At 37.3% G+C, this 23,485-nt stretch overlaps 1 protein-coding gene and 1 long non-coding RNA gene across 3 annotated transcripts in view; one reads left to right on the forward strand and one right to left on the reverse strand.

Moving 5' to 3' along the window:
* The window catches only part of LOC103020370 (uncharacterized), an 83,589-nt gene that overhangs the window by 548 nt on the left and 59,556 nt on the right, over positions 1 to 23,485 (forward strand). Inside the window, exons 2-3 of one of the 2 annotated variants that reach the window (XR_009008555.1) lie at positions 2,135 to 2,199; positions 16,228 to 16,400. This is a non-coding gene — a long non-coding RNA (uncharacterized LOC103020370). The remainder of the gene's footprint in view (positions 1 to 2,134; positions 2,200 to 16,227; positions 16,401 to 23,485) is intronic. The other variant, XR_451994.2, reaches the window with a different exon arrangement.
* On the reverse strand, positions 1,825 to 21,798 carry SCRG1 (stimulator of chondrogenesis 1). Its single transcript, XM_028169207.2, has 3 exons — positions 21,418 to 21,798; positions 4,369 to 4,624; positions 1,825 to 2,013 (listed from the first exon to the last, which is right to left on the reverse strand). Exons 2-3 carry the CDS (start codon positions 4,608 to 4,610, stop codon positions 1,959 to 1,961), a joined length of 297 nt encoding a protein of 98 aa, XP_028025008.1. The 5' UTR covers positions 4,611 to 4,624; positions 21,418 to 21,798; the 3' UTR covers positions 1,825 to 1,958.

The raw sequence follows: 23,485 nt of genomic DNA on the forward strand, positions 1-23,485 counted from the left end.
GAATGACTGAATGAAATGTTTGCTTTTAAAAACGTATTGACCAAGTCAGAAAAGGTTGCAAAGGTAAGTTGTGTGAACATTCATGTTTTTACATTTATTTGGTAAAACATATTGACCAAGTCAGAAAAAGTTGTATAAGGTACATTGTGTGAACATTCATGTTTTACATTTATTTGGTAATTTACATAAAAAAGAGTGTGTGCTTCTATAATGCATTCATTTCTAAAAGAATGTATTGCAATTTGATGTTACAGGTTATTTCCAGAAAGGAGAGAATATGAAGAATAGTCATAATAATCTATAAAATTCCATTTATTAAATATTTAGCTTTTTTCCAAATACTATTTTTCTCATCAGGTTTTGAGTGCAGTAATAAGGGAATATTTAGTAAAAAGCCATTGTTGAATTGCCTTGTTTTTTTCCCCCCTCAAAGAGAGTTTATACCAAGTAGAAAATGTACTGATGATTTTCTTTATTTACCTATACTATGCACTGTTTCAGAAAGGATATAAGACTTCTGTTATTGTGTTAGTTTAACTTTAATACCTGTCAATTCAGTGAAGGAAAAAAAAGCTCAATCAAATCATATACTGTGTTGATAAAACAATATATTTTGAGTTTTTTTAAAACAATTCCACTTCTTCATGCATTTTTGTAGAAGTCATACTATTTGAAAACATGTTCTGCCTTATGTTTTTGCAGCTTTTAAGAGGAACTGAATTCTGATTACCTCAAAATTGTTTTGTTCAGCTCAGTAACACCTATTGAACACTGAAACTGTTCTGCGTGTGGTCTTGAGAAACAGATCAGGGACCTCCAAGGATGTATTTCAGTGAAACAATGTCACTTTAACTCAAAATGGTTATCTCCTAGATTTACTACACGTGTGGTGCTTCTCAAACGTTTCCCCACAGCAGTACTTTGTATAGCATGCTACACTTCTCCTTTGTAGCAGCCGGCTTCACATTTATAAATATTTGTAATGATTACAGTTTTGTTAGAATACAAGTTCCAAGAGGAGAAGTCCATCTTATTCATTACTACATCCCCAGATCTTAATAACAGCTGGCACTTAGCGAGTATCTAATAAATTTTTATAGCATGAAGGACTTTCTGAAATTATTTCTGCTGGCTACTCGTCAGCGCACACCTCCAAAGGTGTGGAGCATAGTCCAAAACTGCCTCTAACACCCAGAAAATATCTTTGAAGGCATCCGTTTTATTTACCTTTAAAATTCATGTGACTTTAAATTCTCATCCATTACATGTTTCTTTTAATGTGTTTTGTTAGTCCCAAGAAAAATGGACACGTCAGGGGTATGTAGCATAGTTTTAAGGATACAACTATGTGAGTGTTTTGGAACTGGAACTCTCTTCAAAGTCTGTCTTGATTTTTAGCAAATACCTTAAACTTGAGTTAGCATCTGAAAAGTGGGTTTAAGAATACTTATCTTGATGGTTTTGTGGTTTATTAAGAGAGCAAAATGCAAATGTGCTTAAAGTACTTGGCATACATAATATATATTCAAATATTGGCTCCCTTTTCCCCCTCTTACTAGAAAACTTCTAGTTTCCCTTCCAAGAACCTCAATTTATCTCTGGTTCTTTTCATTAAGTATACATGATCTGTCAAGAACAGAACTGTCAAGAACTGAAAATATTCTCCATCTTTGAGCCAGGGTTATGGCTCTTCCTCTGAGGGACAGAATTCTTTTACTGAGCACAGTGAACACCTTGTAGATGAAAATTTTCTAGTCAAAAATTTTAAACAGTTTCCACAGAGAAAAATTAAATGGAATTTTTATTACTGCTAATTTAACACAAGTTTACTTAGGCAAGTAAGAATTTATAGAATCTGTGCTTTATTGCACTGCATAGAAACCAGAAATACAGCTACACTGTTGTAGTGTGGTTTGTGGGGAATTAAGAATGGTGTTGTCTGGAATACAGGATGATTCTCAGTGATTGTTGCAAGGAATCACGAAAGAGATCTTTGGTCCAAAGAAGACATCTCTGAAAGAGAGCAGAACATGAATGAATTAAATCCAGCTGAAAGTTAACATACATGTTAGACTTTTCTGAGCAAGAAATGGACGGTGATTTCCAGGATTTCAGATATGACTATTCTTTTTAGGTGAATAAAGTACAAAGAGAGTGAGTGGGAGGACTTTTGCCACAAGAGCAGCAAAGACCAAGAAGGTAATCAATTCTTCTACTTTCCCCCATCTGCCATGGACATTATGCTGTCATTTGTCTATAAAGAAAAGGAAAGATTGGGTGATTTCAAAACCTTACAAGCATACCAAAATATTTATTTCTCTGATATGGGTGAGGATAGGCCATGAAGTTTAAATCTACAGCTAAGAAACAGAAGATTAAAAATTTGTTGGGAAGTCAGTAAGTAAATTTCTAGGTTTTATAGGGAAAGGTGAAATTTTGAGCTACCCAACTCTATCCACTCTTGTTGGAAAGATCACATAAGGTGATGTATAATAAAAATGCACAGTATAATATAAAATTGTGTATATGTGCAAGGTAGTATTATTATGGCTCATTAGAAATATACTTAGCATGCAATGTACAACATGATGACTGTAGCTAACACTGTTGTATGGTATATTTGAAAGTTGCTAAGAATAGATCCTACAGGATATCACAAGGAAAAAAAAATGTGTAGCTATATGAGGTGATTCGTGTTAACTTATTATGGTAATCATTTCACAATACAGTTGACCCTTGAACAATGCAGCGGTAAGGGGTGCTGAGCCTCTGTGCGGTGGAAAATCCGTGCATAAGTTTACAGTCAGTCCTCCATATCTATGGTTCAACATCCGAGGATTCAACCAACCATAGATGGGATAGTACTGTGGTATGTATTATGTTTAGTGAAAGAAATTTGCGGATAAGTGGACCCATGCAATTCAAACGTGTGTTGTTCAAGGGTCAGCTGTATATTATGTCAACTCATTGTGCTGTACACCTTAAATTATACAGTGCTGTATTTAATTATATTCAATGCAACTGAAAAAATAGAATGGCAAAATAAAATTTGTGTTTATAGGCAAAAAAAAAAAAAAGAAATATACTTAGATATTTGTTGCTACTGGGAAAACTGTAACCCAAGATCAGACAAATTATTTTCATATATCCATACTTCTAGCTCATCCATTAACAGTGGATAATCACAAAATTATATCATAAAGTAAGTACATTTCAATAAATTAGTTTCAAGTCTTACAAAAAAGTAAACATGATATTTTAATATTAGATGGCGTTTCATTTATGTAGGAAAAGTTAAATCATTTTATGGAATCAGTTAACTTGAGTTCTTGATATCATTGTTTAATCAAGTGATTCTCAAATTTTATTATGCATCAGAATCACTTGGAGGGTTTAAGCCATAATTGCTGTGCTTTCTCTCCATTGTTTCTGATTCAGTTGGTTTGGTCTGGGGCCCAGGGATGAACTACGTTTTTAACAAGACCTCAGGTAATGCTGAAGCTGCTGTTCTGGGAACCATACTTAAGAACCAACTGGCTTGGTAGAAAAAATACCCAGGCCAAATCAGAAGACCTGTGTTCTAGTCTCAGTGCTGATATTAGCTAGTTATGTGGGATGGTGGTCATTTTACCTCTCTACACCTTTCTTTGATAAGATGGTTATATCTGCCCTTTCTAGGTCACAGATTTCTTAGAAAAATGAAAAATATGATGATATGTTGAAAGTAATTTGAAAAAGCTGATTTCAATATGAAGTAGCCAAGATCATAGTATTTGAGCTTCCTCAATAACCAGGAGAAGATTATTTTAAAATCAAGAGCTATAAATATTTATTTATTTATCTATCTTTGTATTATACTTAAAATACATCTACTTTCCAAGTCAGTGGACAATCTCTATTCAGTTAATTTCTGGTTAACTCATACATAGAGCTAGAAAGTTTTTCTTTCACCATTACCAAACTTTTCCATCCAGTTACTTGATCTGTTCACTGGGATCTTTTATCTAAAGCCTTTTATTAGTTTTCAAACTAGTTTAAGATGTCAGCCTTGAAGGTGACTTCAGCTACCAGAAGATGTTTTTTTGTGTGGTTAAAAATCAGATAGGAAATTTAGAATTTAATAGATTGGAGTGTTATTAATTTCCTGTATCTCATTTAGTTTTACTAAAATCTGCCAAACTCTGTCTCTTAAATGAAAACATTCATTTCGGTACATAATGGTGATGATCCTAAAAAATAGCTGAGACTTGAACAGGGTTTTACTGAAAAGGGTGATTAATTTTAGCACACTCATTATGAAGGTGTCTTAAGAAAGAGTTGTTGTACATACACTTCACAGCAATATGTTTTGTGATTGCATTTCCTTACTTTGGGCAGCAGAGCAATTCACTGAAGTTGCAGTAACAGATCATCTCACATCCCTTCCCATCCCAGAAGTGATCCTGGACGTTTACATCAATCTTTGTCAGGTCAGCTACTCCTTCTGGAAGATTGTGACAGTCGCGATCTTTCAGTATCTTTCTGTAGCAAGAGAGGCGATTTGCAGGCATGGCTTGGACTCCTAGCAGCAAAGTTAGTCCAACGGTGACAGCAAGTACTATAAATTTCATTTTGGCTTTTGGCCCTGAGATAGAAGAAAGACCAAAATGTGTCAGTGTTTGTATGTTTGTTTGTTTGGTTTAAAGATGGAATTCATCTGAACATAAAGTTCTGCAGCATTCTCATAAACTCTTGAATAGCAAGAGTGGGCGTTGATTTTTTCTATTCTCTTTGAATGTCTCTCACAGTTTAGTTTTATGACCACCTACAATAAAAATCACTTAGAATATTTGGTAAAAATGACATCCCTGAGCTCCACAAAGAAATATTGAATGAGAGTTATGTGAGGGAGGTGGAAGGGAGATAGCGGGAAGAGCCAGAATCTTTGTTTTTAAGGACCCAAAGTCATTTTTTTCAGTATATTCAGTAGAGAAAAACTGCTTTTTAAGGTGATAAACTCAAGTAAATTTCGGAACAAATAGCATCATTGTGTACAGTGATTCCTGACCTTGCATATCCTAACAACATTGTCCAAGAATCTGGGTCCAACCCTGACAGAAACAAAAAGCCCAGTTATCCTGACATTGACAGATTATATTCTATAGATATATAGTTAAGTTTTTAAAGCTTTCAGAATTATTTTGGGGACCCATTTTTGTTGCATATTTTTAGTAATTGTGAACTCTTCTCCCACATGGGTTACATCTTAGCCTCAGTTGAAAACAGAGGCTTGAATTCGCCATAAGAGGCATTTACCCTGTTCTTGAACACCTACCATGATGGGGAACTCATTGTTGACTAAATCCATATAGTCCACTGATACAGTTCTAACGTTTCCCTTACTGGAAAATATTTTTCTGTGTCTTCCACCCACCAGTTCTAGTTTGAACCCTTGGGGTCATACCGCAAGTCTAATTCCTCTTTCAGGAGATAACACTTTAAGTATCGTATCTGCGTACAACTATGGAATATACATTATCTATTGAATCAGGTTTTTCTGGCTTCCATATTAAACATGAAGAAAATGGAGGCTCTTGTAGTAAAGGAAGACTAGCAAAATAGTTGGAGGAACCAGAATCAGACTCCACAGCCATTCAGATTTCATCTTGTTGGCAGGTGCTGAAGTGTCTTTCCTACCTCTGGAGTATTAAAAAGGGAGGAAGACAGATATTTATGAATGAAAGAAAACAATATTGTTGAAAGGAAATTTTACTATGAAGTTTTCTGTGATTAGGTGCACCTCAAAGGTCAGTTATTTTAGGTAAGATAATGGGTTTAAAAAAAAAAAACTTAGTTATTTTAGAGCAGTTTGACTTACAATAAAATGGAAAGGAAGCTGCAGATTCCCATGTACCCCCTGCCCCACACATGCACAGTCTCCCATGTTATCAACATCCGTCACCACATGGTACATTTTACCAAGGATGACCCTACATTGACACATCCGAATCACCCTAAGTCCATAGTTGGCCTTCGGTTTCATGCCTTGTATTGTACATTCTATGGGTTGGACAGATGTGTAATGGCTTATACCCATCATTTAAATATCACACATGGTATTTTCACTGCCCTAAAAATCCTCTGTGCTCTGCCTATTCATCTCTCCCCACCAACCCCCAGCCCCACAGCAACCACTGGTCCTTCTTATTGTCTTCATAGTTTCACCTTTTCCATAATGTCCTATAGATGGAATCACACAGTATGTCAGCTTTTCATATTGGCTTCTTTCATTTAGTAATATGCTTTTAAAGTTCTTCCATGTCTTTTCATGGCTTGACAGAGCTATCTTTCTTTTTTAGCACTGGATAATATTCCATTGTCTGGATGTACCACAGTTTATTTATCCATTCACCTACTGAAGGACATCTTGGTGGCTTCCAAGTTTTGGCAATTACGAATAAAGCTGCCATAAGCGTCCTTGTGCAGGTTTTTATGCGGACATGTTTTTAACCTCTGTGGATAAATACAAAGGAGCATGATTGCTGGATTATATGCTAAGATTATGTTCAGTTTTGTCAGAAACCATCAAACTGTCTTCCAAAGTGGCTGGATTATTTTGCATTCCCACCAGCAATGAATGAGAGTTCCTGTTACGCCATATTCTCACCAGCTTTTGGTGGTGTCAGTGTTGTGGATTTTGGCCATTCTACTAGGTGTGTAGTGGTCTCTCATTGTTTTAATTTGCATTTCCTGATGACATATGATGTGGAGCATCTTTTCATATGCTTATTTGCCATCTGTATATCTTCTTTGGTGAAGTGTCTGTTAGTCTTTGGCCCATTTTTAAAGTCAGGTTGTTTGTTTTCTTATTGTTGAATTTTAAGAGTTCTTTGTACAGTTTGCATAACAGTCATTCAGCAAATGTGCCTTTTGCACATATTTTCTCCAAGTCTGTGGCTTATCTTCTAATTCTCTTAATATTTTCTTTCAAAGAGCAGGTGTTTTTAATTTTAATGAAGTCCAGCTTATTAATTATTTTTTCATCTGTCATGTCTTTGGTATTGTGCCTGAAAAGGCATCACCAAACCCAAGGTCATCTAGATTTTATCGTATGTTATCTTCTAGAAGTTTTAGAGTTTTGTACTTTACTTTTAGGTCTATGATCCATTTTCAGTTAATTTCTTGTGAAGGGTGTAAAGCCTGTGTTTATATTCATATTGGGGCATGTGGATGTCTGGTTGTTCCAGCACCATTTGTTGAAGAGACTGTCTTTCACATTGTATTGCTTTTGCTCTTTTGTTAAAGATCAGTTAACTGTATTTGTAGAATTCTATTTCTGAGCTCTCTATTCTGTTCCATTGACCTATTTGTCTATTCTTTCACCAGTACCACACTGTGTTGATTACTGTAGCTTTATTGTTAGTCTTAAAGTCAGGTAGTGTCAGTCCTCCAGCTTTGTTCTTTTCTTTCAATATTGTGTCGGCTATTCTGGGTCTTTTGCCTCTCCATATAAACTTTAGAATCTGTTTATCAGTGTCCACAAGATAACTTTCTGGGATTTTTATTGGGATTGTATTGAATCTGTATACCAAGTTGAGAAGAACTGACATCTTGACAATATTGAGTCTTCTTATCTCCATGAACATGTAATATGGAATATCTTTCCACTTATTTAGTTCTTTGGTTATGTTCAACAGTTTTGTAGTTTTTCCTCATATAGATCTTGTTGTATATATTTTGTTAGATTTATACCTAAGTATTTCATTTTGGGAGGGTGCTAATGTAAATGATATTGTGTTTTTAATTTCAAACTCCATTTACTCATTTTTAGTAGATAGGAAAGCAGTTGACTTTTATATATTAACCTTCTACCCTACAACTTTGCTATGATTTAGTTCCAGTAGTTTTTTGTTGATTCTTTTGTATTTTCTACATAAACAGCCTGTCATCTGCAAACAAAGACAGTATTATGTCTTCCTTCCCACTCTGTATACTTTTTATTTCCTTTTCTTCCCGTATTGCATTAGCAAGGACTTCCAGTATGATGTTGAAAAGGAGTTGTGAGAGTCAACATCCTTACCTTGTACCTGATGTTAGTGGGAAAGCTTCAAGTTTCTCACCATTAAGTATAATGTTACCTGAAGGTTTCTTTAGACAGTCTTTATCAAGTTGAGAACATTCCCCTTGATTTTTAGTTTACTGAGAGTTTTTATCATGCTTGAGTTTAAATTTTATCAGATGCTTCTCCTGCATCTTTTGATATGATCATGTGATTTTTCTTTTTTAGTCTGTCAATGTGATGGATTACATTAATTGACTTTCAAATGTTGAACCAGCCTTGCATACCTGGGATAAATCCCACTTGATTTTGGTGTATCATTCTTTTTATACTTGTTTGGATTCAATTTGCTAATAATTTGTTGAGGATTTTTGCATCTATGTTCATGAGAGATATTGGTCTGTAGTTTTCTTTTCTTGTGATGTCTTTGGCTGGTTTGGGTATTAGGGTAATGCTGGCCTCATAGAATGAGTTAGGAAGTATTCCCTATGCTTCTGTCCTTTGAAAGAGATTGTAGAGATTTGATATACTTTGTTCCCTAAATGTTTGATAGAATTCACCAGGGAACCCATCTGGGCCTGGTGATTTCTGTTTTGGGAGGTTATTAATTACTGATTCAATTTCTTTAGTAGATACAGATCTACTCACATCATCTATTTCTTCTTTTGTGAATTTTGGTAGATTGTGTCTTTCAAGGAATTGGTTCATTTCATCTAGGTTATCAAATTTGTGGGCTTTTCCTTTATTATCCTTTAACTTTCCATGTGATCTGTAGTGATGTCCCCTCTTTCATTTCAGATATTAGTAATTTTGTGTCCTCTCCTTTTTTTTCTTAGTTAGCCTGGCTAGAGGTTTATTAGTTTTATAGATCTTTTCAAAGAACCATCTTATGCTTTCATTGATTTTCTGTGTTGATTTCCTGTTTTCAATTTTATTGATTTCTGCTCTAATTCTTACTATTTCTTTTCTTCTGCTTACTTTGGAGCAAATTTAATTTGCTCTTTTTCTAGTTTCCTAAGGTAGAAACTTAGATGATTGATTTTAGATCTCTCTTCTTTTCTAATATATGCATTCCTTGCCTTCATAAATTTCCCTCTATGCACTGCTTTTGCTTCATCCTGCAAATTTGGTAAGTTGTGTTTTCATTTTCATTAAATTCAAAATATTTTTAAATTTCTCAAGATTTCTTCTTTGACCCATGTGTTATTTAGAAATGTGTTTAATCTCCACATGTTTTTGTATTTTCCAGTTATCTTTCTGTTATTGATTTCTAGTTTAATTCCACTGTGGTCTGAGAGCAGACCTTGTGTGACTTCTTTTAAATTAGGTAAGATGTGTTTTATGGCCCAGAATGTTGTCTATCTAGGTGAATGTTGCATGTGAGCTTGAGAAAGACGTGTATTCTACTGTTGTTGGGTGAAGTGATCTACAGATATCTATTATATCAAGTTGATTGGTGGTGGTGTTGAGTCCAACTATGTCCTTTCTGATTTTCTGCCTGCTGGATCTCTCCATTTCTGAGGGAAGGGTGTTGAAACCTCCAACTATGATAGTGGATTCATCTACTTTTCTTTGCAGTTGTATTGGTTTTTAGCTCATGTAACCTGATACACTGTTGTTAGGCAAGTATCCGTTAAGAATTGTTATGTATTCTTGGAGAATTGACCCCTTTATCATTATGTAATACCCTTCTTTATCCCTGATAACTTTTCTTACTTTGATGTTTGCGCTGTCTGAAATTAATATAGCTATTCCTGCTTTCTTTCGGTTATTGTTAGCATGATGTATTTTTCTCCGTCCATTTACATTTGATCTATATGTGTATTTATATTTAAAGTGAGACAACATATAGTTGGGTCATGCTTTTTGATCCATTCTGACAATCTCTGTCTTGTAATTGGTGCATTTAGATCATTGACATTCAACATTGACATTGATACAGTTAGATTAGGATCTACTATGCTTATTATTGTTTTCTGTTTATTGCTATTGTTCCTATTTTTCTCTTCCACTCTTTCTCTGCCTCCTTTTCTGGTTTCAATTGAGCATTTCCTATGATTCCATTTTCTCCCCTTTCTTAACATATTAGTTATACTTTTTCTTTTTTACTTTTTCAGTGGTTGCCATAGTGTTTGCAGTATTCATTTATAACTAACCCAACTCTGCTTTCAAATAATATTATAACACTTCACAGTACAGTAATGTGAGTACCTTATAATAAAATAATTCTAATTCCTTCCTCTCATTCCTTGTATCATTGCTGCCATTAATAAGCATATATATCTATACATATATGTATCTTTATATATATACATAACATAGATAGTTGAATACATTGTTGCTATTATTTTGAACAAACCGCTACCTCTTAGATCAATTAAGAATAAGAAGAATAAAAGTTTTTATTTTACCTTCTCTTATTCTAATTCAGTGCTTTTACTTTATGTAGATCCAAGTTCCTAACCTATATTATTTTCCTTCTCTTGAAAGAACTTCTAACATTTTTCACAAGCTGGTTTACTGGCTATGAATTCTCTTAATTTTTGTTTGTCTGAGAAAGTCTTTATTTCTCCTTTACTTTTGAAGGATAATTTTGCAGAGTACAGAATTATAGGTTGGTAATTTTTTTTTCAACACTTTATTGCACTCCACTCTCTTCTTGTTTGCACGGTTTCTGAGAAGTTGGATGTAATTCTTTTCTTTGTTCTTCTGTAGGTAAGGTGATTTTTCCCCCTCTGGCACCTTCTAAGGACCTTTTCTTTATCTTTGTTTTTCTGTAGTTTGAAAATTATCTGCCCATGTGTAGATTTTTGACATACGGTCTACTTGATGTTCTCTGAATTTCCTGGGTCTGTGGTTTGGTTTCTGACATTAATTTAAGTAAATTATCAGTCATTATTGTTTCAAGTATTTTTTCTGTTCCTTCCTCTCTTTCTTCTCCTTCTGGTGTTCTTGTTATGCGTGTGTTACACCTCTGTAGTTGTCCCACAGCCCTTGGAGGTTCTGTTCCTGTTTTTTTTTTCAGTGTTTGTTCTCTTAGACTTTCAGTTTTCAAGAATTCTATTGACCAATCCTCAAGCTCAGAGATTCTTTCCTCAGCTGTGTCCAGTCTACTAATAAGCCCACCAAAGGCATTCTTCATTTCTGTTACAGTGTTCTTTTTTTTTAATTTTTACCCTAGGGGTTGAGCTATTCTTTTTTATTTTATTTTATTGATTGATTGATTGATTGATTGATTGGCTGCGTTGGGTCTTCTGTTGCTGCGCGTGGGCTTTCTCTAGTTGCAGTGAGCGGGGGCTACTCTTCGTTGCGGTGCGAGGGCTTCTCATTGCGGTGGCTTCTCTTGTTGCGGAGCACAGGCTATAGGCAAGCAGGCTTCAGTAGTTGTGGCACATGGGCTTCAGTAGTTGTGGCTCACGGGCTCAAGAGTGCAGGCTCAGTAGTTGTGGCACGCGGGCTTAGTTGCTCTGTGGCATGTGGGATCTTCCCGGACCAGGGCTCGAACCCACGTCCCCTGCATTGGCAGGTGGATTCTTAACCACTGCGCCACCAGGAAAGCCCAACAGTGTTCTTTTTATCTCTACTATTTATTTTTGGTTCTTTCTTAGGATTTCCATTTCTCTGCTGGCATTGCCCATCTGTTCTTTCATGCTGTCCAGTTTATCCATTAGACCCCTTAACATATTAATCACAGGGGTTTTTTTTTACACATTTAAAATTTTACTGTAATAGGTATAGTATCATTAATTTACATTTAATATTTTGCATGCTACATACATTTAAATAGGATATCCCTTTCTAATCCCCATCTAGTATCAGGAAAATGCTTGTAAGTTTGTTCTACCTTGTTGGTAATGGTATGCATTTTAAGTGGCACTGGACATCCCCCCGACTCCAATCCATCATCTTTAATCACAGTTGTTTTAAGTTCCTGGTCTCATAATTCCAACATCACTTCCATGTCTGGTTCTCATGCTTGCTTTATCTATTTGTCTTTGGTATGACTTGTAAATTTTTCTTGATAGCCAGATACTATGTACCAGGTAAAAGGAACTGCTGTAACTAGGCCTTTGGTAATGTGGTGGTGAGATATGAAGGGAGAGGAAGCATTCCATGGTCCTATAATTAGGGCTTGGTCTTTTAGTGAGACTGTGCTTCCGGGCTGCGAACTTCACAAATGTGTCTCAGTTCTTTCCTCTCCCCTTAGGTGGGACAGGATGGCTAGGTGGGCTGGAATTGGGTATTTCCCTTCCCCCAGATCGGTCGGGCTCTGGTAATACTCCAGCTGATTAGGCTCTGGTTCACTGGTTTCTCCCAAGGGCAGGCCTTGTTAAGAAGAACAGAATGCTCTGACATATCTCAGGAGGGTTCCTTTCCCATCACCTGCCAGAACCTTGTGGAGATTTTTCTCAGTATTCACGTAGGAGTAGAATAGCTGGTAGGTGTATGTTTTACATTTTAAGGAATTGCTAAATTGTTTTTCCAAAGTGGTTGTACTATTTAAAATTTCCACCAGCAGTCCAGTTTGTCCACGTCCTCTCCAACACTTGGTATGGTCAGTCTTTTTTATTTTTTGCCATTCTAATAGCTGTCTCATGGTCGTTTTATGTTGCATTTCCTTAATGATTAATGGTATTGAGCCTCTTTCATATGCTTATGTTCATCTGTGTATCTTCTTTGGTGAACTGTCTGTTCAAATCATTTCCCATTTTAAAAAATTGGGCTTGTGTTCTTGAGTTGTGAGGGTTCTTTATATATTCCGGACACAAGTTATAATAATATCTAATAGACATATTATTTATTAGGGCTTGGTCTTCTAGTGAGACGAAGCCCTAATAAATAGGTTTTGCAAACATTTACTCTTCATGCATGGCTTTCCTTTTCACTTTCTTAACAGTGATTTTAAAAGAAGCATAAATTCTTAAAATTAATGAAGTCTAATTTCTCAATTTTTTTAATGGAATGTGCTTTTGGTGTCATAGCTAAGAAATTATTGCCTTACCCAAGGTCACAAAGTGTTTCTTCTATGTTTTCTTCTAAAGTTTTGTAGTTTTATGTTTCACATTTAGTTTCGTGGTCCATATTAGTTTTTTTTGTTTTTTGTATATAGTGCATATGGATTGAAATTCTTTTTTAGGTTGTTTTTTCAACTATGGTTGTCCAATAGTTTTAGCACTATAAGTTGAGAAGACTGTTGTTTCTCCACTGAATTGCCTTTGCATCTTTGTCAAATATCACTTTTTAATATAGGTGTTGGCCTGTTTCTGGACTCTGTTCTTTTCCATTGATCTATTTGTTTATTTTTATGCCAGTACTACAGTTTTGATTACTGATGCTTTATAGTAATTCTTGGAATTGGGTAGAATTATCCTCAAACCTTTGTTCTTCTTTTACAAAGTTGTTTTGGCAATTCTAGGTTTTTTGCAGTCTATTATGAATTTTCTTATCAGCTTGTCAGTTTCTACAGAAAAAGCCTGCTGGAACTTTGGTTGAGATTGCATTAAATCTATAGATAAATTTGGAGAGTATTAGCATCGTAATAATATTGGATCTTCTGACCTCTGAACATATTTTTCCATGCTTTTATTTTTACTTTTTGTGGCTTTATATTTCAAATGTGTTTCTTATAGACAGGCAGTCTATAGGTTGGTCTTGCTTTTTTATCTAAACTGACTACCTCTGCCTTTTAAGGGGAGTGTTTAGATCATTCACATTTAATGTGATTATTGACATGGTTAGATTTAAATCTGTCATAATTTGTTCTCTATTTGGTCCATCTGTTCTTTGTTTCTTTTTCCCTCTTTTTATGTGCTCTTTTGGATTAACTGAAATTTTTTTATAATTTCACTTTACTTCTTCTGTTGGCTGATAAGCTGTAATTCTTTATTGTGCTATTTTGGTGATTGGTTTAGGGTTTATGTTGTCTATTTTTACTTATCATTGTCTTTCTTCAAACGATATTATGATGCTTTACATTAGTATAAGAACTTTACAATAATATATTAACATTTCTTTCCTCCCATCCTTTATGCTATTATTGTTATACATTTTTTTTTATGTATATGCTATAAACCCCAAGTATATTATTTTGTTTAAACAGTCAGTTAAACTTTAGGGATTTAAATAACAAGAAAAAATATTACACGTTTATCCATGCAGTTTCTATTTCCAGTGCTTTTTGTTCCTTTGTGTAAATCCATATTTCCATTTGATATCATTTTCCCTATACCTGAAGGGTATCCTTTAATATTCTTATCATGTAGGTTGGCTGGTGATGAATTCTTTCAGCTTTTGTATGTCTGAAAATGTCTTTATTTCACCTTTGTTTTTGAACAAAGGTCATAGTATAACAGGTTATAGTATGATAGGTTGGCAGTTTTTTTCTTTCAGCACCTTAAGGATATATCTGTTTTAATGTTACTTTTTAATTCTAGCATGTATCAGTTCTGGGTTGGTCTCGATTGATTGATTATTCTAATTATGAGTTATGTTTTCCTGCTTCTTTGTATGCCTGGTGATCTTTGACTGGATGTCAGAAATTTATAATTTTGCCTTATTGGATGCTGAGTAGTTTTATATTCTTATAAGTATTCTTGTGCTTTGTTTTGGGATGCAACTAAGTTAGTTGGAAGCAGTTTGATCCTTGCAAGTCTTGCTTTTATGATTTGTTAGGTGGTTCCAGATCTGTTCTCAGTCTAGGGCTAATTATTCCTCACTACTGAGGCCATTCCTCCTCTGTGAGTATTCCTGGCCTTTTGAGTACCAGGCACTCTGTTCTCTAATCCTTTCAGATATTCCTCCTCCCCTCCCCCTTTCCATAGTTCCCTCATTTGCATACACTAATCAATTTTCTGCCAAATACTTGAGTGGGGCCCTCTGCAGACTCCAGGGTTCTGTCTCTGTGTATCTCTTCTCTCAGGCACTCTGTTCTGTGGTCTCCAGCTGCCTTGGTCTCCCTGACTCTCAGCCCCATTTCTACAACTCGGGGAGTTGGCTGGACTCTATCTGGGTTCCCTCAAGGCAGTAGACTGGGGGAAATTGTAGGGCTCACCTCACTTGCTTCCCATCTCCCAAGAATCAGTGTTCTTCCTTGCTTGAAATCCAGTGTTTTGACAAAGATTGTTTCGTATATTTTGGCTGTTTTTTGTTGTTGTTTCAAGGGAGTGGGCAGATCTGGTTCTTGTTACTGCATCTTGGGCAGAAGTAAAGCTTTCTATATCACTCTCACTATTTGTAGCTATTTTGGGAGGAATATGAAGGACAGATACCCAAATCTTACAGATTCTGAAAATGAGCTGTGTGGTACTCTGTTGATTTTAACACAAGCCGAATTCTCAGAATTATGTTTCTCCCTTCTTCTACTCTCCCTTCCCCAAATTGAAATATGGTTCCTCTGATGTGCATCTCTTAGGGTAAGTAGCTATTTGTCCCAGAATTCAACAAATAAGACCCAGTATGGTTGCACAGGAGCCATTCATTTAGGCTACCCTTCCTACTTCCACAATGGTGCTTGTAAACTTTGTCCTCGAAGAAATAGGCTGCTGAAATGTAGCCCGGAGTCGCTCTCTAATCTTCAGGCCCAGATCTTGTATTTCTTCTGCACAGACCAGCATCAACCCAGCAAGGATTTTCAGGAGAAGAGCAGCCATTGCTGGGAAGGTGGGGAAGTGAGAGAATAGTGCTAATGTGCAGGTCACTGATGAGCTATTCAGCAATCACATGAGAGAGAGGAGAACAGGAGCAAGCTGCTTTTACTTAGTTTCACTTAACAAATGTTTCTTAGTGTTTCATTTATGCCAGGCACTGTCCAGAGTGCCAGGAATACCAAAGGAATTAAGGAAAATATCAATAACTAAACCCATCCTCTTACGATAACTCCACTTTCTTTGAGTCAAAGCTAAAGTCATTGCAGTGACCTCCATATGCAATCTGGCTCCCCATCACCTCTCTGAAATCATCTATTCTTCCCCTTGTTTTTTCTGTTCCAGCTGTTCCTCAAAAATGCCAGATGCATTCTTGCCTCAGGGCCTTTGCAATGGTTATTTCCTCTGCTCGGAAAGCTCTTCCTCCAAATATCTGCATATCTAACTACCTCACCTTCTTCAAACCTTTGCTCCTCAATAACACCTACCCCACTGTGCTATTTAAAATTCTGTCTCCCCTTACCTGTACCCCTATGTTCACTGCAGCACTGTTCACAACAGCCAAGACATGGGAGCAACCTAAGTGTCCATCGACAGAGGAATGGATAAAGAAGGTTTGGCACAGATATACAATGGAATATTACTCAGCCATAAAAAAGAATGAAATAAAGACGTTTGCAGCAACATGGATAGACCTAGGGATTATCATACTAAGTGAGGTAAGTCAGACAGAGAAAGCCAAATGTCATAGGATATCACTTATATGTGGAATCTAAAAAAATGATACAAGTGAACTTATTTACAAAACAGAAACAGACTTACAGACACAGAAAGCAAACTTATGATTTTCAAAGAGGAAAGGTCAGGGGGAGGGACAAATTAGGAGTTTGGAATTAACAGATATATACTACAATATATAAAGTAGATAAACAACAAAGACCATATAGCACAGGAAATTATATTCAATATCTTATAATAACCTATAATGGAAAAGACTCTGAAAAAGAATATGTATGTGCTATACACCAGAAACTAACACAACATTGTAAATCAACTATACTTCAATTTAAAAATTTTTTAAATTAAAAAAATAAAATTCTATCTCCTCTTTCAGATTCTCAATCTGCCTTACTTGCTCTAGTTTTCCATGGCATTTATAAACCTCTAAATTATTATAAAATGTTCTTATTGTGTCTCCCCAAACTTGAATGTAAGCTCCAGGAAGGCAGGATTTTGTCTGATATGTATCCAAGTACCCTAAACAGTGCCTGGCACGTTAGTGAAAGAATAAATAATATATCCTAATCTTTAGACGCTTACAGCCAGGGAAGGAGGAGTTTCTCAGATTACTAAACTCAATATCTAGTTGCAGAGAACTATTTATGCCTGGAAGAGGTTAGTGAGCTACCAAATCCTTAAATTTGCATGTCATCAGGCACTACTGTTTTAATTTAATTGTATTTAATTTTTTCTAAATAGTTTGACTTTAAAATGTACTTCCCAATTTCTTTTGTTTGTTTGCTTGCTTTTTGTCAAAACTAGCATTTATTCTGGCCTACTAGCTCATAGGTGACTTAAAAATACATGTTTCTATGTATGTGTACCTTTATCAGAAGATTCAACAACAAACATCACCTGGCTTTTCTCTAACCCCTCTCACCAAATTCCTCTCTATCAGAAGGTGGGGTGTATGGGGAGGAGTTGGGAAGGGAGCTATAAGCTCTTTTTAATCTTTTTGCCCTAATGCGATAGAATTTTTCTGTTATTTTAGGTCTTTGGCATATTTCTTATCTTTTAGAGCTTTGATCTTCAGAGTTTTTTTTACTATGTAATCATGTTCTTATTTTTGGTAATCTGTCTTAATTTTGTCTATTCCTTGTGGCCTTTGGACAAAGTCATGCATTTAGACAATTTGGCCTCGTATTACCTTTCTTATGTTTCCTGCAGTTAAGTGTAGTTTGTTCTTAAGCCCACTTCATGACTATTAATGTCTTATGCTTTCTTTCCATCGGATGGTTCTAATGAGAACTGTAATCCTAGTTGGATATTTTTTTTTAGAAAAATATCAATAATTTTTCTAAAAAAATGTAATAGTTTAAACATGGAAAATACAGAAAAGCATAGATAGAATAAAATTCAACTGGAGTGTCAACATGGAGAGGGCTGTTGTTAACATTTTGTGTGCTTCTTTTTGATGTGCACTGGCGAGGGTGTTAAGAAGGAGAAATTGAGATGGCCAGGGACAGTGGGAAACTCTAACATTTATGTTTGCGGGGGCTGGCGGGGGAGAGGTATGTCGGAGAAAGAAGTTGAAGTTGATTGAAGAATGAGGTGAGGGAAAGAATCCAGGATGACTCTTAGGTTTCTGACCTGAATGGTACTGACATTTACTGACATGAGCTGAGGATGAATTGCAAGGAGTCGATCGAGCGGGTGGGGGGGGATCTAAGGGTAAACTTTTGGACAAGTTAATTTTTTTTCCTTCCAGTTTTATTGAGATATAATTGACAAATAGCACGGTATAAGTTTAAGGTATATAGCATAATGATTTGATTTACATACATCATGAAGTTATTATCACAATAAGTTTAGTGTACATATATCATCTCATACAGGTACGAAATAAAATAAATATATATATTGCTGCATATATATTTTACTTTTTTCCTTTTGGCCTCAACATTCTTGGCTGATTTGCGTTGATAATATGTATAAAGCAGATAACTAATGAGAACCTACTGTATAGCACAGGGAACTCTATTCAGTGCTCTGTGGTGACCTAAATGGGAAGGAAATCCAAGGAAGAGGGGATATATGTATATGTGTGGCTGATTCACTTTGCTGTACAGTAGAAACTAACACAACATTGTAAAGCATCTATACTCCAAAAAAAATTTAAACAAACAACCAAAAAAGAATTTGGACAAGTTAATCTGAGATGCCTATCAGACATGAAATGAAGATTCTGAGTAGGCAGTTGAATGTGAGTCTGGAAGTCAGGGCCAGAAGTACGAATTCGAGAGTCATGGGGATATTTATCGGTACTATTTATAGCTGTGGGACCGCAGGGTAGTGAGTGCAGAGAGGGAAGAGAAGAGGGGAGGGATGGAGACCAGGGCCAGCCCATGTACGGGGACTGGAGGAAGAGATGCCAGCACCGAGAAGGCAAGCAGGGCACCTTCCCCTCCTCCTGCATCTCTCAGGGGCCTGCTTCCAGGCTGGGCTCACAGGAAGCGTTCAGAAAGCGTTTGCTGAAGGAAGGAACAAGTAAATTGCTGGAGAAGTAAGTGGGTTTGTTGCCACACCATGCGCCTTTCCTGGCTGTGTCCCGGCCAGAGCCCAAAATGACGTCTCTTGTCCACCTCAGTCACGTACTGGGATGGAAAGTTCCACACCTGGCGAGCACTCCCTAGTAGTTTTTTTTTTTTTTTTTTTTTAAACACTTTATAAATTACATGTTTGAACTGAACTGAAGTCTTCTCTTCTTCCTTTACTGAAGTGCAGATAAATAGCTTTAACTATTATTTGGCAAGTGGGGAGATGCCTGAACCAGTATGTTACCATGATACATTGGTTTGTTTTTTCATTAAAAGACACCGACCTTCATCCTTCGCAATCCATCAAGATCATATATTTTTCAAGCGCCAACAAGAGTGAAATGACTTTAACCAATTTGAAGCAAATTGCTCTATTTTTTTCCCCTCTTTCTGTTGAAGTACATGCATTTAAAATTCCTCCTGAAGTACATCCAAATTACAACAGAAAACAAGGCTAAAAACTGAATATCTGAAGGAATAACTAGAGATCTTTAGATAGTTACCAATTGGTTTTTTTGGATTCAATTTTATGTAATTAATATTGTAAGATACCATTCATATCCCAATAGTGGCATTATTTTTAATAGATCACTGCAGAGGATACAGAACTATGAACAAGGTATTTCCAATTAAGCAACAAATCATTGTCACCATCATATGGGTAGGGCATTGCAAATTTTGGTTGTGTTGAGGGTATTTGGCACCGGCAGGCTTTTGAATGGTTGGAGTTAAGTGGAGACTTAAAAAGAAAAAGTATCTCATTTAATGGCCAAAACAGAGCTATGTCGTGAAAGCGTTGAGGGCTTTATGCAGCAATGCTCATGCAGACAGCTGATGCCAGTTCTGGAAACTGGTATTAAGAGCAGTGGGATGAAACAGAGTTGATGAGTTAGACAGAAAGGGTAGCCCATTTTCAGATTCCTTTCATAACACAGCCAGAAAGAAGCAAAGGCTGCACAAACAAATGAAAATTCCAGCTCAGACCTTGACATTTAAAAAATCAAAATTATAGTTGGAAGAGATTAAAACTGCCGTCCAGTCGTGGTGTTTTTCCATTCATCTTTCCTGGTGGATGAAAATCACTATTATTGTTAAAATTCCCACTCTCTGTACCAGAAGAGTTTTGTATTAGAATGACTGAGGGCTGGAGTGAAACTTCTCAAAGTGTAGGTTAAAGGAAAAGAAGTGGTAGTAGAAGGTGGATAAGCCTTCCAAACATCTTTAAAATAGACACAATCAGCCCCAGTACCCAAGAGACCTTCATCAGTGGAAAAACAAAGTCCACGTCCTCCCTGAAGGTGGTCTGCCTTCAAGCACCTCAGAGAATGATATGAGTACGCAGGCTTGCATCATGTTAACTATTTCCCTGGCCATGAGAAATCATCATCACTGGATAAAAGGACCAGCATTTGGGAGAGCTTTACACGGTCTATGTAACTAAGTCAAGGAATTTTAAAGAGGAATTTTTATAAGCCCCAAAGGGAAAAAGAGTTCCCTGTATCACAGCAGTACAGACACTGTGTTGTGTTCCACGGTGGGGACACCAAGGATGAATTCCATGAATTCCCTCTTTGTCTCATACATTTATACCTTTTAGGAATCAGGATTATAAAAAATTTTTATTGGAGTATAGTTGCTTTACAATGTTGTATTAGCTTCTACTGCACAGCAAAATGAATCAGCCATACAGATACATATATCCCCTCCCTTTTGGGTTTCCCTCCCATTTAGGACATTACAGTGCATTAAGTAGAGTTCCCTGTGCTATGCAGTATATTCCCATCAGTTGTCTATTTTATACATAGTATCAATAGTTGTATATGTGTCAATCCCAATCTCCCAACTCCTCCCACCCCACTCCTTTCCCCCTTGCTATCCATACATTTGTCCTCTACATCTGTGTCTGTTTCTGCTTAGCAGTTAAGGTCATCGATACCATTTTTCTAGAAGGAATCAGGATTTTTAAAAGCAGAAAACATTCACTTTCTTAGACATTGCCATTAAACTTTACGTAAAGTAGGAATACAGAGATACAGCTACTGCATTGAAAAGGAACTTGAGTACTTCATCACCCTCGCGTAGTCCTGAGAGGTGGAATGGTGGAGCCAGATTCAGGGCAGACGGGGGCTTTAACAAGGAGCAGCAGTGAGGGAGCTGCCTCCTTTTAAGTCCCCAGTTAAATGCCTTTCCCGTTAAGGAATGTACATTTTCTGTTCTCTTTTCATCTGATTCTTTTCCTCTAACCTGGGAAAGCATCCTCTTTCTCAAAGTGCACACATCACCTCCTCAGAGACTCTCTCTGCCTCTCTGTCCTTCTCTTCTGACTCAAGACACAAATACACTTCTGCTCTAATCTATAGCAGTAGTTTGCAGTAGAATCAATGACATAAAATGATTTTTAAGGAAAAAAAGTCCATACCCTTTTTCTTCTCCTTTCCTTTGGTCTTCTTGACAGAGGAATCTTCTGAAATGCTCCAACTCGCTAGGTGAGTTTGGGCAAAAGGAGAAGAGAGGAGGTGCTGGAAGGAGGTTACAAACGGACCTTTGTCTGCCTTGTCGCCCGCCTGCCAGGACCGGGGGGAGGAGGAGGGGGCGGGAGACGGGGCTGCGAGACCTGCCCCCCAGACGCTTCCAAGCCAGGCGAGAGTGAACCAACAGCTTCTCTACCGAAGGAAATAGCTGGTCTGGGCAGGAACCTCAGGGAGGCGGACTGTTAGAGCAATAAAATGTAGGACCTGAGGGATTTAAAGAGAACACAGAGCTCTTCTTCCCTTAAGAGAAGTGTGTGTGTGTGTGTGTGTGTGTGTGTGTGTGTGTGTGTGTGTGTGTGTGTGTGTGTGTGTGAGACAGACAGAGACAGAGAGATGAGGACAAAGAGAGCAAAGAGATAAGGACAGAGAAAGCAGAGGAGAGGGAAGGAGGGGGGAGGAGGAGCAGGAAGAACGGCTCCTGTGATTCAGGAAAGCGGCTGGCTTTGCACCTCTTCCCCTTTCACAGTTTCTTTGTGAGTTTTCACCAAGTTTTGCTCACCATCTAGATCTCTTATTTTGACATTTTGGTAGAAGGTCTGTCCCACCTCACCAGCTCCTCACGCAAAGAGTCATTATCCGTCACTGGAAAGCAAAAAATAAAACGACTAAGAAAGAAATCTATTCTGTGCCTCAGAAATAAAGGCACGAAAGGAATTTCACTCTGTTTTGAGCAAACTGAACTGGAGTTGTAGCATCTGTTAACTATCCTTTAGTTGTTGTTTTAATTCCATCTGGAGCAGAGTCCCAGGAGTTAGAAAGATTATAACAGAGCAAGATTATCTAGATGGAGAACAGGGGGTAATGCTGGTTGTATTAACAAGGGCATGGCGGTGAAGGAGAGGTGATAACTTTAGGGATTACAGTGGTTTCCTGCGGCTGGAACTGGGGGTGAGAGGAGATAAAACAGAGGAAGAGAAAGAGGCAAGTTGATGAAGTACCTCACATGCTGTGCTAAAAACTGGATTTATTCTGAAGGTCAACGGAAAGATGATGAAAACCATTAGAAAGGATGAACCCGCTGACTGCAGTGTCAAAGGAGGATGGTGTGGGAGGGAAGAGCCTAGAGGCAGGGAGGAGGGTAACCCAGAAGAGAAGATGGTCAGGAAACAAAACTGAAAAGATGTGGTGACCAGTTGGATTTTTTCTTTTTTTTTTTTAATTTTATTTATTTATTTATTTATGGCTGTGTTGGGTCTTCGTTTCTGTGCAAGGGCTTTCTCTAGTTGCGGCGAGTGGGGGCCACTCTTCATCGCGGTGCGCGGGCCTCTCACTATCACGGCCTCTCTTGTTGCGGAGCACAGGCTCCAGACGCGCAGGCTCAGTAATTGTGGCTCACGGGCCTAGTTGCTCCGCGGCATGTGGGATCTTCCCAGACCAGGGCTCGAACCTGTGTCCCCTGCATTGGCAGGCGGATTCTCAACCACTGCGCCACCAGGGAAGCCCTTTTCTTTTTTTTTTGTCTGCGCCGCGCAGCACGTGGGATCTTCGTTCCCCGACCAGGGATTGAACCTGTGCCCCCTGTATTGGAAGCGCAGAGTCTTAACCACTGGACTGTCAGGGAAGTCTCCGCAGTTGGATTTTTATGTTTAGGGTACAGGTAGTGGAGAAAAGGGGAGATTCTGTTAACTTTCGAAGGTTTGGACCCTTGGATGGATGATGCCGTTACTCATCTCGGAAAAAGAATAAAAGAGGAGAGCAGTTTTGGGTGGAGCAGGAGTGGGGAGAGGAGAATGGTTAGTCTGTGAACGTGGAATTAATTGAAAGAGCCCTGGGTGTAACTGGGGATGTTGAGTAGGCGGTTGGCTAAATGGACTTGGAGCTCGGAAAAGAAATATGAGCTGGAAAATCAGAGTTTATCCGCTAGTCAACTAACCATCAACTAAGTAAGTGATCGAGTTACTCAACTAAATGATAGTTGAAGCCATGGCTGTCCCAGTTAAAGAAGCTGAGCCTGTA

The sequence above is a fragment of the Balaenoptera acutorostrata genome, chromosome 6 (assembly GCF_949987535.1).
Source record: "Balaenoptera acutorostrata chromosome 6, mBalAcu1.1, whole genome shotgun sequence".
Taxonomy (NCBI): Eukaryota; Metazoa; Chordata; class Mammalia; order Artiodactyla; family Balaenopteridae; genus Balaenoptera; species Balaenoptera acutorostrata.

What these genes read in the sequence shown, in the direction of transcription:
- SCRG1 (XM_028169207.2), bottom strand. Translation starts at nt 4,610, where the DNA reads ATGAAATTTATAGTACTTGCTGTCACCGTTGGACTAACTTTGCTGCTA. An exon ending in GAATTGCTCTGCTGCCCAAA is followed by an intron (nt 2,014 to 4,368) that starts GTAAGGAAATGC and finishes GCTCTCTTTCAG; the next exon opens with AGATGTCTTCTTTGGACCAA.